Here is a 14,809-nt window from a genome sequence, read left to right as displayed (position 1 = left end):
GCTTCACAACTTGTACTCTTCTCCAAGTATAATTAGAATGATCAGATCAAGGAGGATGAGGTGGGCAGGGCATGTAGCACGAATGTGAATGCACGTAGGATATTGCTAGGAAAGCCAGAAGGAAAGAGAAAGGGAAGACCAAGGCGTAGGTGGGTGGACAATATTAAAATTGATCTTAGACAGATGGAATGGGATGGTACGGATGGGATCGATCTGGCTCAGGATGGGGACCAGTGGATGGCTCTTGTGAACACGGTAATGAACCTTCGGGTTCCATAAAATGCTGGAAATTTCTTGAGTAGCTGCACAATTGGCAGCTTCTCAAGAAGGGCTCAGCTCCATGAGTGAGTGAGTGAGTGAGTGAGTGAGTGAGTGAGTGAGTAAGTGACTTCATTCAGGGTCCATGTCCGTCAAAATTATAAATATGTATTTGTACTAGTAGTAGCAGTAGTAGTAGTAGTATCAGCAGTAGTATCAGCAGTAGTAACAGAAGGCTATAGTAAAACGTCCGCAGTTCACGTAACATAAATCAGGATACCCTTCAATTGCTCCACTTTAGAAATATGCAAATTTCAGATGGACGTCTTCGAGGCTGCTTCTGAGAAAGTTTAGGCCATTATAGTGTTTATGGTAACGACCAAACCCACCCCATACTACTCCGAATAAAATAATAATCAATATGAGGACTATATCCAGGTCATAACCCGTGTGGAGGCAGGGTCGAATACCTCCACCGTAGCCCTGCGAGTCGTAGGAGGCGACGAAAAGGGAAGTCTCGAATCTGAGACAGTACTGGTCAGAGTCCCACAGGCCTCGGACCTGAGAATGACTGCACTGGCGAGGGCCAGTAGCAATTGTAAACGACAGACCAGTCCTCTCGTCAGAGAGAGCGCCCCACATCAACAACTCCGCAAATGACAGTAATAAAAATCTGGTATTGGGCCCCAGATGGGTGCTTATTCCAAGACAGACTGGCCGACTGACCGTCGGTCGTAACATAAGACTCAGACTCAGACTCAAGCTATATCCCAAATTTAATTAGTAACCATTTCAGAGCGACTCAAAATGATGGGTATGCATAAGATTTTAGTATATTATTCTTCCTCACATCCACTGTGCCGTTAAAAGAGGCATTTTGACCTCCCTGTTCCACGTACTGATTCACTAAGAGCTATTAATAATCAAAAGGCCCTTTTAAGGGCCATGTACCTTTCAACTCTTCTCGTTCCTCTTATTGGATAGCTCGGGGCTCCCATCTCGGCCAACCCTCGCCCTCCATATACACCACTCTTCCCCGCACTCACCTACGGTCTATGTTTCCTACGAAATGTCGGTAAATATTTACCAGATTTCACGGCGTCACATCTCATATTAAAGTAATATTCGTAGTCACCACGGTAAGAACCATAAATCAAACATAATTAAATTTCCCCTTTTACTGTTGATTATAATTTGTCTTTTCCTCGGCAATCTCATTACCCCCCCCCCCACATCCCGTTCAGCGTGTAATTCTGACTAGTGACATTTCACTGTCATAATAACTTAAAATAATATTACTGTATTTATCATTGTCCGCGATCCACAATTTCAACATTTCACGCATGCTGTGTATATACTGTACTACATGAGAACTATTTAATGTTCTAAACGTCACAAGATGCATTTATCTAAAATAAGGCACAGAAAACATTTCACTTCTCATGATTTGAATGATGATGTTTTATTCCCTAGCAATATAAATACGGAATAGTCTTTCTCTGTATAGAAATAGTACGACTGTTTAACCATGAAACTCCTTTCAAACGAAATATTTTTTTTACACTGAAACACTGCATGCTAGTCACACGATAGCTTTATACGAGTGTTTGACGCATTGACTATGCATACGGTATCCATTTTATGTGCCTCGCTATCGCTTTATATTTATACGTCTCCAAACCTTATGGGGCAATTTCGTGGTAAAATAACCAAATATGTGTTTCATGTACCACAATAACACGATATGCCTACGCCAGAACTGTAAATTCAAATTAGTCTCTATGCATGAGCGGAACATGACATTAAAACTCTTATATAGGCTTCAATGTGATCTACAGCATCAAGATGTGGTGGTCACTAATTTAAATGTATTTCAGTCTGGAAGCGACAGCTACACACAGCTCACAAATACATAAAATTCTGCCTCCCTTTTTCAGAATATATTTCGTTAATATTTGCCGTAACGATATCTTTCCAACAAATCTTACAAGCGACCGTCTACTAAGAATTTCGTCAACAAAATTCTGCATGCATTCCTTGTCTCCCTCCCCCCCAGAATTACAGGCTCAACGCACTTTATCATTCTAGAGTTTACTGTCCTAATAAAGCTAGTCAACCGATCAAAGTGGCACGGTGTTCTCTACCTCGAACACTGGGATCGTGGGTTCGAATCATACTCAAGGCATGGATGTTGGTGTGTGCGTTTACTCTGTGTTTGTGTTGTCCTGTGTGCAGGTAGTGGCCTTGCGACGGGCTGATTACCCGTCCAAAGTGTCCTACTGTCTGTGTAAAAAAGATTACGAAACTGAAGAAGAGGCCAGGGCCCAACAAAGGGCTGTAAAGCCACTGATGAATGAATGAGCAAGNGGCACGGTGTTCTCTACCTCGAACACTGGGATCGTGGGTTCGAATCATACTCAAGGCATGGATGTTGGTGTGTGCGTTTACTCTGTGTTTGTGTTGTCTGTGTGCAGGTAACGGCCTTGCGACGAGCTGATCACTCGTCTAAGGAGTCCTTCTGTCTGTGTAAAAAAGATTACGAACCTGAAGAAGAGGCCAGGGCCAAACAAAGGCTGTAGAGACACTGATGAATGAATGAGCAAAGTTAGTCGACGTGTGCAAATGACAAAACTCCTCGTGACGTAACAGTTTGACTTTCCTACTTATTTTCTCCCTCTTACCAATTATTCTGCCAGAGCTTTCTTCTTAACAGAAGCTGGGGCAGCTCGGACGGTATAAGCATCAGGGCGGTTTCGAAAACCGATCTCTATAAAGCGGCAGATTTGTGACGCTGATCACTCTTATCTTCATCACGTATTGAGTTTAAGAATACATGGAGCTAATTCTCCATTTCCCCATACCTTTTCATGATGCGGTGCTTAAAGAAGCACGTGGATACATTTACCTTACATATCCCCTTTGTTTCCATCGCTACTGATGCATGCAATTACTAGCGACAAAATTCAGAAACAAATTGGAAATCGGTAGCCATACACACACACAAAATAAATTAAGATATTATTATTATTATTATTGGAGGGGGTGGGTTTTCCCATGCACCGCGACTAATAGTCTATTGTAGGTCCCCTTTTGATATTCTACCAGTCGCCATACTCTGCCGGTACTGGTGCTCGCTATCAGCCCCGTTCAGCCAGCGAAGCTGGCAGTGGTTCCCGATGCTTCCCCATCTACCGGAGGCATTGGAAACTACTTGGGCGGGAAACTTTTTGTCTAATTTTGCTCAGAGGTCTCCTAGAGACATGAGGATCTTTTACGTGCCGTAAATCTACCACACGGGACCCATGGCTTAAAGTCCCTCCCGGAGGACTGGTTCCCTGAATTTTCCCGCCCTTAAAAATTTCACGACATCAGCCGGGTTTGAACCCGCGTACCTTGAGTCATGAGGTGGGAACGTTACCCCTAGACTACGGAGGCCGCTAATTTAGATGTTAAGCTTGTTACTGTACATCAGTGATGTTTTCATTTCTTACGCAATGTAAGGACAAGCATAATGGGAAGTGTTGGGATTCCTTCGACATGATTAAGCGGAAAGGGGGGAAAACTGACTGGGACGCATCTGATGCTGAGATTAAAATGCCCGAAATCTACCTCTACTGCCCCTTAACAGCCTTCATAGCGGAGTAAGCACGAGCAGGGGAAATTCAAGCTTAACATTATGCGTTACGAATGCAGCTATAGCGAGTTTTGTATGCAGCTCTTCCTTAAGGTGAATTCAGGCGTTATGACCCAAACTGACAGCAGGAGCGCCAGACCATTTCGTCTTCTTGCACACTTGCACAGAAACCTTGCACGTTTGTACAAATTACAGAACGCTACAGAACTGATTATTCATTTACACAATTCTGGGAGTAGAATGTGTAGCTAAACTGGCACTTTCGTATGAAAGAATTATGGACGAAATTATTACCACTATGAAGAACTCTTACATTAAAATAAAAAAATATATATATTAAATTTACACGCAACTTCTACTGTGATAACTGATCTTCCTATAAGTCAGAGTAACATATTGAATACAAAGAAATATCTATTATGGCTTGGATATTCATATTTATTACACAGACTAAATAAAAATTAAATGCATAGAATTTAATATAGGTCTAGGTTTAAAGTCGTGCTTTAATAGAACAATACCATACAAGGAAAAAAAGTGATACTGATGTCTAATACATAAAGAATTTATTTTGTTCCTTTTAATTACGAATGTGTTCAAGATGCTGTTGTCAATTTATGAAGATACACACTCGAAATTTAATTATAACATTACTGTTTTTTATTTATTTCTTACACTGTAAGTCTCGCGGAACATGTGCATTCAATATAAGACGTATTTCTAAATTTAGAAATACCTTTTTCTCCGGCAAATATTCAGCTAGAAACGCGCAGAAATGAATATAGATGTTCACGTATATATATTGTTAAACTTAACCGACTTAGAAAAAAAGATCGACCACAATTTTGCAAAAATTTCACTCCAGTCCATAGGTTCCAGAGGAGTTCCATACGTACGAGTATGGACGGTGCCTGGTGCCTGGTGCCATAGGCAATGGAGCCTCTTCAGTCTCCATATAATTATTCCATCTTTTCGCAGTCTCTTCACCGTTCTCGGTGTCATTTTGATTTCTACCATAGAATTTGCGTGACGTGTAGGAGTGTCGCGACATAACGAACCTACAGAGCCAGAGTGTTCCTGTCCAGCAAGAGACCCTACCAGTAGTGCCGCTACCGCCGACACACTGCATATTCATTAATTTCTAGTTCCTGTCGGCTTGTTCACATATACGAAAGAATTTGTAGGCATAAAAGGGGCGTAAATTTTTTCCTGAAATGCCGCAGGAACGACAAAATAAAAGTTTTTACCAAAAGGGGTTGTCATGTCCCAGCAACAAAGGTTAACTAAACAGAAAGTTTAAAATAATACCGTTTGACACGTGCTTGTATTCTATTCGCAAAACTGGAAGCAAACACATCTCCAATTCACTCGTTTCCATATGTATAGCTTTAGATTTTAATTAGAATGAAAAATAAAACACAGAACTCGGAACATTGAAATTGCTGGGAGAAGGGAGAGAGTCGGGGAATGCGATGTTGCCAAATGTTTTAAATTCAAATAGGTTATCAAGTAATGTTTCTCTATACAGCACACATGAGGCAACATTGGAATGCAGCGAGTCTGGCACCAGTGGCTACTTTCACCTATAACCAACGCACCAACAACCACAAGCAAACCAAACAAAGCAAATCTACTTACAACAGAATCCAAAGAACCTCATTACATGTTCCCCTTTAGAATACACTAGCAAGAAACATTACCCATCACGTTGGCTCAGTCGGTAAGATTTGGACTCATGTTCGGAATATACCCATTTTGAATCTCGATCGGGTCACTATTTTGAGCGAGGTTTTCATGGTTTTTCTCAGTCGTTTTAGGATAATGCTTCAAAATTTGTGACGGTCACTTCCTTCCACGCCCTTTATAATTCATTATTCAAATCACCTTACCATTCGATGCTATACATCCTGAGCTACTAAGAGCGTCGTTAAATGAATAATATATAAACTTATAAAATATATCCCTGTAATAAGCCGTGGAGATCCATAGGCTTGCGAGACGTCGAGGTCACCATATTTTCTAGAAAATCGGCTCATAGATGGCGGTGAGGTTGTCAGCCTTACGTCCCTGCTGGTCTTTAAGTCAATTGTAAAATCCAATGACCTCATCAAAAATCGACACCGCGATCTTCCGTAACCATTAATTACGTAATAACGACGACGAACGATTTTGGGACCTATTAATTCAAAGGAAATAAACCAAATTGCGACGGTTACAGGATAAGAGCCAAAAAGAAAATGGCGATAACGCGAACAATGAAACACGTGAAACTTGGAGACAATTGAGAAGGAAGGGGAAGTGTGTGAAAATTTTATTAGTTAGTTTATAATATGCTCCGGTCTAGAAAACAGAGTTTAACGGCCGATGGGATCCGTTGCGCTGACCACGCCACACCCTCTATCCGCTAAAGTAGACTCTAACTTGGCCGACAAGCGGCGGTCGCTCGTTCGGTATAGTTCGCTTGCGGACTAATGCCACGGGAGTTTGTTTTTGTTTATAATATGCGCTCGCAATTCAGAACAAGCACATTGTGGGTTTATGTAGAGGTATAAATGAATTTAAGAAAACTACCAGTATAGAATCCAGGACAAAATATTGAGTTATGAAAGTTAAGCTGCTTGCCAAAAACTTTAAATAGGTGGCAACATAACTTCCCTAATATACAACTAATTAATGATGTCATTATGAAGACTACATAGACTCCTGAATGGATGAGTATTCAATTGAAGTCCAACTCCCGGTAACCGTGACAGAGACGTCTTTTCCAGAGCGTCGAAACTGGCTCCTGGTTCTATTCAGCCTTCTATCCGACGGTTACAATTGACTCTTTCTCAGAGGAAACGGGTAAGGGAGTGACGCTGAACATTCGTATCCATATAGGGTCGAGGTTAACAACGTGTGGAGTCGCACCTCCACTCCTCCATAGGTCTCCATAATGTAGTGATTAAATAAGCATAACGACACATTTTACGTTTCAGAGGAGAACGATTAACGAAGCTATTGTTTTGGAAATATTTTACCTGTAACTGGAGTTGCAACGGGTCGGCGCCTCGTTAGATACTACATCAATTATGCGTCGAGACGGGAGAGTGACCGAGAGACCGAAGGCGTCTCATGTAGCGGGATGCTGCGTAAACAACAATGCCATGATGGGTTTTCTCCCCTGATCTCAAGGGTCGGGGTTCACATCAATAACGGTACGTATCGAGTGTTTACCCGTTAGCACGGCAGAGGTCATGTCAGTGCCCTGCGAAATGGCTGACATGAAGAAGACTCAATTTCACCGCTGTTGCTATAGCAAAATGGATGGTAATTAGACCCAAAGGGAAAGAAGTAAATTTAATTATAAATTTGACGCGTCAAGAGGGCAACTACTTGAAAATACGTTGGGGGATGATATGGAAAGTGGTGTTCCAGGCCTCTATATCACAGAGCAATAATATATAGGGTCTGAATTAGCATTTTCTGTATGCGGAACTTGGTCTCAGCGAGGTACCAGGACTTTCAAAATGAAAACCTTTTAGAATCTGCCTTCGAAACTGTTTAATTAACTGATTACATACTGAACATACAGCCCATGGGCACATAGAAGAATAATTCAGGAAGAAAGAAAATGAGTAGAAAAAGACATTTTAGAAGATCTTTGATCAAGCTTTGGATCAATATGGAAGTCCAACTATAAAGAGAGTGAAGTATTGTTGTCGTAATTCTGGGAGCAGTTCCGAGCTAACAAGAGCATTGTATTGAAACGAACTGTACTATCAGGTCACCTAAAATTCTAAGTAATGTAATGTAATTAATAATTCCTTCGCTTTACCGTGCTTATTGAAATAACAAGATCCGACTAATGTTGTTGACTTGTCTCAAGGCGACTGCAGCCAGATGTCCCTCCGGAGGGTGATGAATGCCGACAGGCCCACCCTACATCATTACAACTTGAGCGGCGCAAGGATACAGGAAGGGGGGGGGGATTACAGAACGTCAAATCTGTAGAGAATTTAGTTCAATCCTCCCAGTAATCTCTCCTAATGCTTCATTGCTTACCGCAAGGGGGATCTGGCGTGACGGAGGGGTGGAGGGAGGGAGCTCACACAAACACTTGGCTGTAGTTTTCTTCATTGCCTAGTTACAACGAATTAGTCACTTGCGAAAGCGGAATTTATCTGCAGGCGAATGTCAAGCTGCATACACACTGACGTGGATTATTCACTTGTAGTTCCTCAAGACGTGCAGAGAAAGGCTTGGTGAGTTTTTGTAATGAAGATAGAACAGTCGACTTAAATAAGACGCTAATCAAAAGAGTACTGCTTTCGTGACCAGGGAAGTAACCGATTTTATTCTGCGATGGACAATTCCAGAATTTAATAAAATTATGGGTAAATGGATGGTAGGAAGAATGAATATATTTTCACCTATAAGGGGATACGCGTGACGAAAATAAGGAGTTCTAGCTCAGAGAATTGGTTTTATTATCACATCGGTTAAATTACAGTATGCTCGCGTGAAAAATTCTATTGGGGACAAAATTCCCCCAAGGACTTTCCACGTAATGCTAGTGGGCCCATCGGTGGGTCATAGTTCTCTTGTCTCGGAACTAAGTCAGGGTAGAAATTGGGAGCGAATTCATGGGATTATTGACAGTATCTATATACTTCTATATGCTTCGCACCCCCCCCCCAAATAATAAAATGTACGTTTATACATTCATTCATTCATCAGTAATCTGTCAAGACGACAGGTCCATCTATACATATTTCGAAATAATGCAAATTCAATCATACAACAATGCCACTACTTAATAATAAAATTGGAGGAGTTACCGCAACACGAGAAAAATATTTCAATCTTGTAGCGCTGCGTCGTTCTGTACGTGGTGCAGCGATCCCCATTCTTCGTGCAGTGTAGCAGGATGCAACACAACATCCTGTCACTATTTAATAATCTTTTGAGTAAAAGTGGAGATCCCAATTGGCTTATAAATCACGATACTCTACAAATCTTTCCTTAATTTGGAAATAAATATGAAGAAATCTGCCAGTTCTTAAAACAAATTAATCTAATCCTTGAACATGTAAACAATCTCAATTTTTGTCGCCATTGATAGCAATATTTTTCTATGCCTTGCTACTTTCAACAAACAAAAACAAATCCCTTCTTTTCAGACCTACTCCAGTTCCTAGAACCAATCAAAGGAATTTCTTACTCACATTAGTGTCGACATTGATAGCAATGTTTTTCTATGTCTTGCTACTTTCAACAAACAAAAACAAATCCCTTCTTTTCAGGCCTATTCCAGCCCTCAGAACCAACCAAAGTAATTTCTTACTCACAGTAGTGTTACTGTTTTACAGTGACTAGAGATGGGGTTTGGATTAAAGGTAAAGTTGTCTAAGTGCTCAATGAATTTAAGCATTACGCCATAAAGGCGTATGGGGGAGTGGATATATAGATCCAAATTTTCTTGACCTCGGCAATAGCTGGGTATGAGTTGCAAGATTCAAGCCCCTGCCGCTTTACCCCCGGGGAAAGAGCCCCCGGTACCCACTGGATACGAGGTTGGGTGGACACCAGAGACGGTCTTGATGATTTGGAGAAGGGAAAATTCTTGACCCTACCGGGACTCGAACTCTGAACCCTCAGTCGTCCACCCCGTAGCCAGTCGCTATACCGACGGCGCTAGCCCGGCTGGGGTTTGGATTGGTCATCGGATTTATTGGTCTCTTTGGTACAGCGCGTGACTACACTTTACGGTATACTGTTACACACACACTAGTGTCCACAGTCACAGCTTCATTGCCGTTACTTGGTAGCGGTCTGCAATGGCGAATGTTCCCTTTCCTCTGTGTTCCAGAACTTCCCCGACCCCCAGCTACCAGATTCTCACAGTAACAGCTCACAACGACTGAGCCCTAGTTCTCTAACTCACTCACTGACTAAATAACCAATTACCCATCCCTTGTCCTGAGTGCAATATCTCGGCACGGACCGCGTAGAATACACCATTCCTCTGTTTTTGTCCAATTTTTGTCCGATATTCTAGAAACTAGAAAATATGGCCTTTCGTAAACTATATCTGTTTCCGTCCTCAGGTGAGGGGGAAAGACAACTACTCACTTGGATTCCACAGCAAGAACTAACCTCAATCACTAGACAATCCCTATCAGCTATTTAGTCACCTCAGACCAGGCTAATTCGGCGAGATATAACAAGAAAATATGCAATAAAAATTGTGATAGAGCACGCACAGGCGCGGAACTAGGATAGAAAAGGAGTAAGATATTTGTGCTACAAACCTAGCCGACAAAACCAAGTGCATGAACACCATTGTCAAGAAATGGGGAGAAGAAAATTGTGAAGACCTGTAATATCTTCCACTAGTGCCATCTGTGGAGTAAAACATGAACACTGGAAACTGAAACTTGCACAAATCCATGAAGAATCTGTCATGTCATACAGATCTTCTCTGCGAGTTAGAAATCTCATTGCTCATGGGGGGAATCCAGATAGGAAAATGTCTAAACTTGGTTAAGCATGCCATATGGGCGGCTTCCTTATATTTCCTATGCCTGCTGTCACTCTAAATTTCCAAAACCCCATCATTCCAGCCTACTCTATTGCCCTCTTCATAGGCAGGTTAGGCTAATGAAAACCCGGTACTCTTGAGTGTTAAAGCGTGTCCACATTACCCGTGCTCGTGCGTCAGAAGTTTACTGCTGCCGGAAAATCAGGATCTGGAGCTGATATCTGTTGTGAAGAAATGCGAAGGCTTTGTATGCAAACCAGTTTGAGCGCCCACTTCGTCAGCTCCAGATCCTGATTTTTCCAGCAGCAGTAAGCTTCTGACGCACGAGCACGAGTAATGTGGACGCGCCTTTATACACAATCGTCAGAATCCTTTAGAATCAAATAGTAACATGTTTACACATTTAAACTACATTAAGTTAATAAAAGCCACCACTAGACTCTATTATTTTTGAAGGGAGTACTGCTTTTCAGACAATAAGCAGTATGACTATAGTCGTTATTAGGTGTGCTACGCTGAAGTGAACCCAGACCAACACCGCTGCTACGACTTCACTTTCAACGCTGTTAGTCAAAACAGTACCAATTTACATATTCACACACCTCGAGCAGTCCCACCGCAATTGCCCCGCTCGATAGACCGACTTCCTGTCAAGTGGGCTCCGCAGGAAATGAAAAACTGCAGACACTTTTCGTTTTAATTTTCTACGAGCTTGACTGTAGTCTAGAAAAAGAAAATTCCTTCATGATTCCTTATGCTGTATTTCTCGTCCGATAATTTCTACTGTTCTGTAAGGTGGCTGTGGCAGATTGTAATATTGGTACTCTATCGAGCTGCCTACGGCTCTGCAGCACTTTGTTTGACCTTACACGTTTTTTTTTTCAATTCCTTAATCTTATATACACATTTGGTAGGATTACTTGGACGGAGGATTAGCCCGTCTCAAAGGCCGCTACCTACACAAAGAACAACACAAAAACAGAATAAATGAACACAAGACATCCATGCCTTGAGCGGGATTCGAAACAACGATCCCAACATTCGAGCGAGAAGAGACAGTTCATGGCTTAGACCGCGCGGCCACTGTGAGCGGCAATATTGGTACTCGGTATTTGTATAATTTCCTTGCTAACTATTCCCGTGATCAAGAAAATGTCTTAAATATCTTTATATAAAAATTGCACAGAAACAGTTAAAAGCAATAAAACTTCAATTATGTGTGAAAATTAAGGTGTAGTATGTATGTATAAGCCGGTCACGGTAGCCGAGCGGTCTAAGGCATGCACTGTCTTCGCTCGCTAGGAAGCCGAGATCGTGGGTTCGAATCCCACTCAGGGCATGGATGTTTGTGTGCTTTTCTCTGTGTTTGTCTACAGGTAGAGGCCTTGCGACGAGCTCATCACCCGCCGAAGGAGTCCTACCGAATGTATAAGATCTAGAAAAACCGAAGTGAACGGAGTTCATGGAGGTAGGCCTAGGCGAACTGGGGCTGTAGTGCCAAGAAAAAAAAAAGTATGTATAAAGTTCTCCAAATTTTATATATTATTCAAAGAAATCATCTTCTGATATATATAAAGGGAAAGACAAACTTATCCCTGTAACGTGCTGTGGAGGCCCATAGGGTAGTGGGACGTCGAGGCTTCCACATTTTCTAAACAATCGGCTCACAGATGGCGGTGTGGTTGTCAGCCTTAGATACCGGCCGCCCTTTACCCCCAGAAGGATTCCTGGTACCAGTTCTGTTACTGAGTCGACCCCCATCGGGAATGGAGCCCATGACCTTCCGACTTGTAGCACAGTGCCTCAACCAACTACGCTACCGCGTGCCCCTAGCATCTTTATTATTTCACTGTTTTGAATAAAGTTAAGTGGCCGCAGCGCCTAATTACCGTGACATGAAAGCTGTAATGGATCTGGCTGACACATCCTCAGTGCGATGGCATGGATCTGAAACTGTCGCTTTGCCATGAATTCTACTTTTCCTAGAGACGGGAGATGGAATGCTCAGGTACCCGCCCTGCTCATGTCACCGCTTCAGCCTCTTCTCCAAAGATGAAAGGTTAAACATCCAGGGACCAAATATCAATTACTCTGTCTGAAACTGCGCAGAGGGCCAGCAATTTATCAGTTGGGTAAACACGCCACTAACGAAGAGTACATAAAGTTGTGTGCATAGGCCAAGGAGGATAGATTGAGAAGGGAAAAGGGTATTTGAGGCATCTGTTTAGAGCAACATTTTGCGATAATGGAAAGGAACACGTGTTATCTCACTCATCAGCACCGGCTCAATAAGTACAGCTGTGCCTTTACAATGGGCTGCTAGCCTGGACAGCTGCTCGTAAGAAGGGCATAAGTACTGTGTCATTTTGAAGGGCCTACATACTTCCTAACGGAGCTAAGCCCTTCTTGAAAAGCCGCCAATTCTGCAGCTACTGAAGAATTTCCCAGCATTTTATGGAACCCGAAGGTTCATTTACGTATTCACAAGTGTTCTCCACTGGCCCCTATCATGAGCCAGTCAAATCCAATCCACACTATCCCAACCTATCTCTCTAAGATCAATTTTAATATTGTCCACCCACCTACGCCTTGGTCTTCCCTTTCTCTTTCCTTCTGACTTTCCTAGCAATATCCTACGTGCATTCAGCTTCTAAACATTCGTGTTACATGCCCTGCCCACCTTATGCTCCTTGTCTTGATCATTCTAATTATATTTGGAGAAGAGTTCACAAGTTATGAAGGTCCTCATTATGCAGTTTTCTGCAACCTCTTCTCACTTCATCTCTCTTCGGTCCAAACATTCTCCTCAACACCCTGTTCTCAAATACCCTTAGTCTATGTTCCCCCCTTAATGTCAGAGACAAAGTTTCACACCCATACAGAACCACAGGCTAAATAATAGTTTTGTATATTGTAATTTTTTTATGTTTTTGGACAGCAGACGAGAAGACAAAAGTTTCTGGACTGAACGGTAGCAAGCATTACCCGAGTTCAATCTCCTCTGAATTTCCTCCAAGCTGGATAGATCCCAATGAGAATGTTACAGTTAAGTCCATCTTGCCGAGCGCTGCAGATATACACTCGCACTAAAAACCAATATTTCTACTTCACTTTCAACGTGTGGATGACCTCGAATTCTTGCACCCGCCGCTCAGTTGCCATCTGTCACAGGAAGACGTAATATAAATTGACACATTTCCAAGGATATCGCCCTATGGTACGTGGTGCCGGCTAATATGACGGAAATTTTGCCGATATTTCAGAGTACCATCCTACTCACGGCTCAATCATCTACCTGAAAGATCGAAGCAGAAAGTTTCGTGACGTAAGGCTGACAACACTACCGCCATCTGTGAACCGACTGTCTAGAAAACATGGGAGCCTCGACGTCTCACAACCTTATGGGCCTCCACGGCCTGTTACAGGGATAGCTTCACGTTTTATTTAACCTTAATTGAAAAATATTGTTCTTCATTTCGAAAACAAAATAGTCAACAATTTTAATTTACAAATAACATGCAGATGTCTGATAACTGCCGACCTCAGTGGCCGAGCGGTCTAAGGCGGGAATTGTTTTCGTCCTCTCAAACACTGGGGTCGTGGGTTCGAATCCCACTTGAGGCATGAATATGTGTGCGTATATTCCGTGTTTGTGCTGTCCTGTGTGCAGGGAGCGGCTTTGCGATGGGCTGATCCCCCGTCAAAGGAGTCCTATCGACTGTACAAAAAGATCAAGACACTGAAAAGGCGGACCGAGGTCTAACAAAGGGCTGTAAAGACATAGCTAGATGACTGATAACGTGTCTTTCAGTGTTCCACGAATTATAAATGTGACGTCATCTAATATACTACACAGGCGGTGCAAGGCTGCTCGTAATCTACATTTCATCTCATTCTCTTAGCAGCACGTAAACAAGAAACAAACAACGTGCCACGAGATGCAGCATACAACACGTTGTCATGGTTACCAACACAGGCTACTGCATCGGCCCTAGTTGATGATGATTTATGGCCACACACGAGGCATGACTGAACAGGAGAGGAACATTCCTGGAGGTCGCTAATGAGACCCGCTCACAAAGCTGACAGGCTGCAGGGGACTTACCTTTGTCGAGTGAAGTTGCGAGCAGGACGGACGGCAGTACCAGCAGGACGAGGACAATGCGTTGCCCCGGTGGCACGCGCTCCCTCATGGCTCGCGAGACCGCTACTGCTCTGCAACACAGCAGAAACATTAACATTAGAAATGTATCTTAGAGAGATAGTATTGGATTGGTCTGGCTCAGGATACAGACCAGTGGAGGGCTATTGTGAACACGGTAATGAACCTTCTGGTTTCATAAAATGCTGGGAAATTCTTAGAGTAGCTGCAAATTTGGCGGCTCCTCAAGAAG

At 42.6% G+C, this 14,809-nt stretch overlaps 1 protein-coding gene across 7 annotated transcripts in view; it reads right to left on the bottom strand.

Moving 5' to 3' along the window:
- The window catches only part of LOC111871803 (peroxidasin), a 735,056-nt gene that overhangs the window by 329,474 nt on the left and 390,773 nt on the right, over positions 1-14,809 (bottom strand). For all 7 annotated transcript variants that reach the window (XM_023865159.2, XM_023865160.2, XM_023865161.2 and 4 more), the window contains one exon: positions 14,521-14,630. In XM_023865159.2, coding sequence (XP_023720927.1) covers positions 14,521-14,630 — 110 coding nt within the window. The remainder of the gene's footprint in view (positions 1-14,520; positions 14,631-14,809) is intronic.

This window comes from Cryptotermes secundus, unplaced genomic scaffold (assembly GCF_002891405.2).
Source record: "Cryptotermes secundus unplaced genomic scaffold, Csec_1.0 scaffold873, whole genome shotgun sequence".
NCBI lineage: Eukaryota > Metazoa > Arthropoda > Insecta > Blattodea > Kalotermitidae > Cryptotermes > Cryptotermes secundus.
This window is presented reverse-complemented; position numbering and strand designations above follow the sequence as displayed.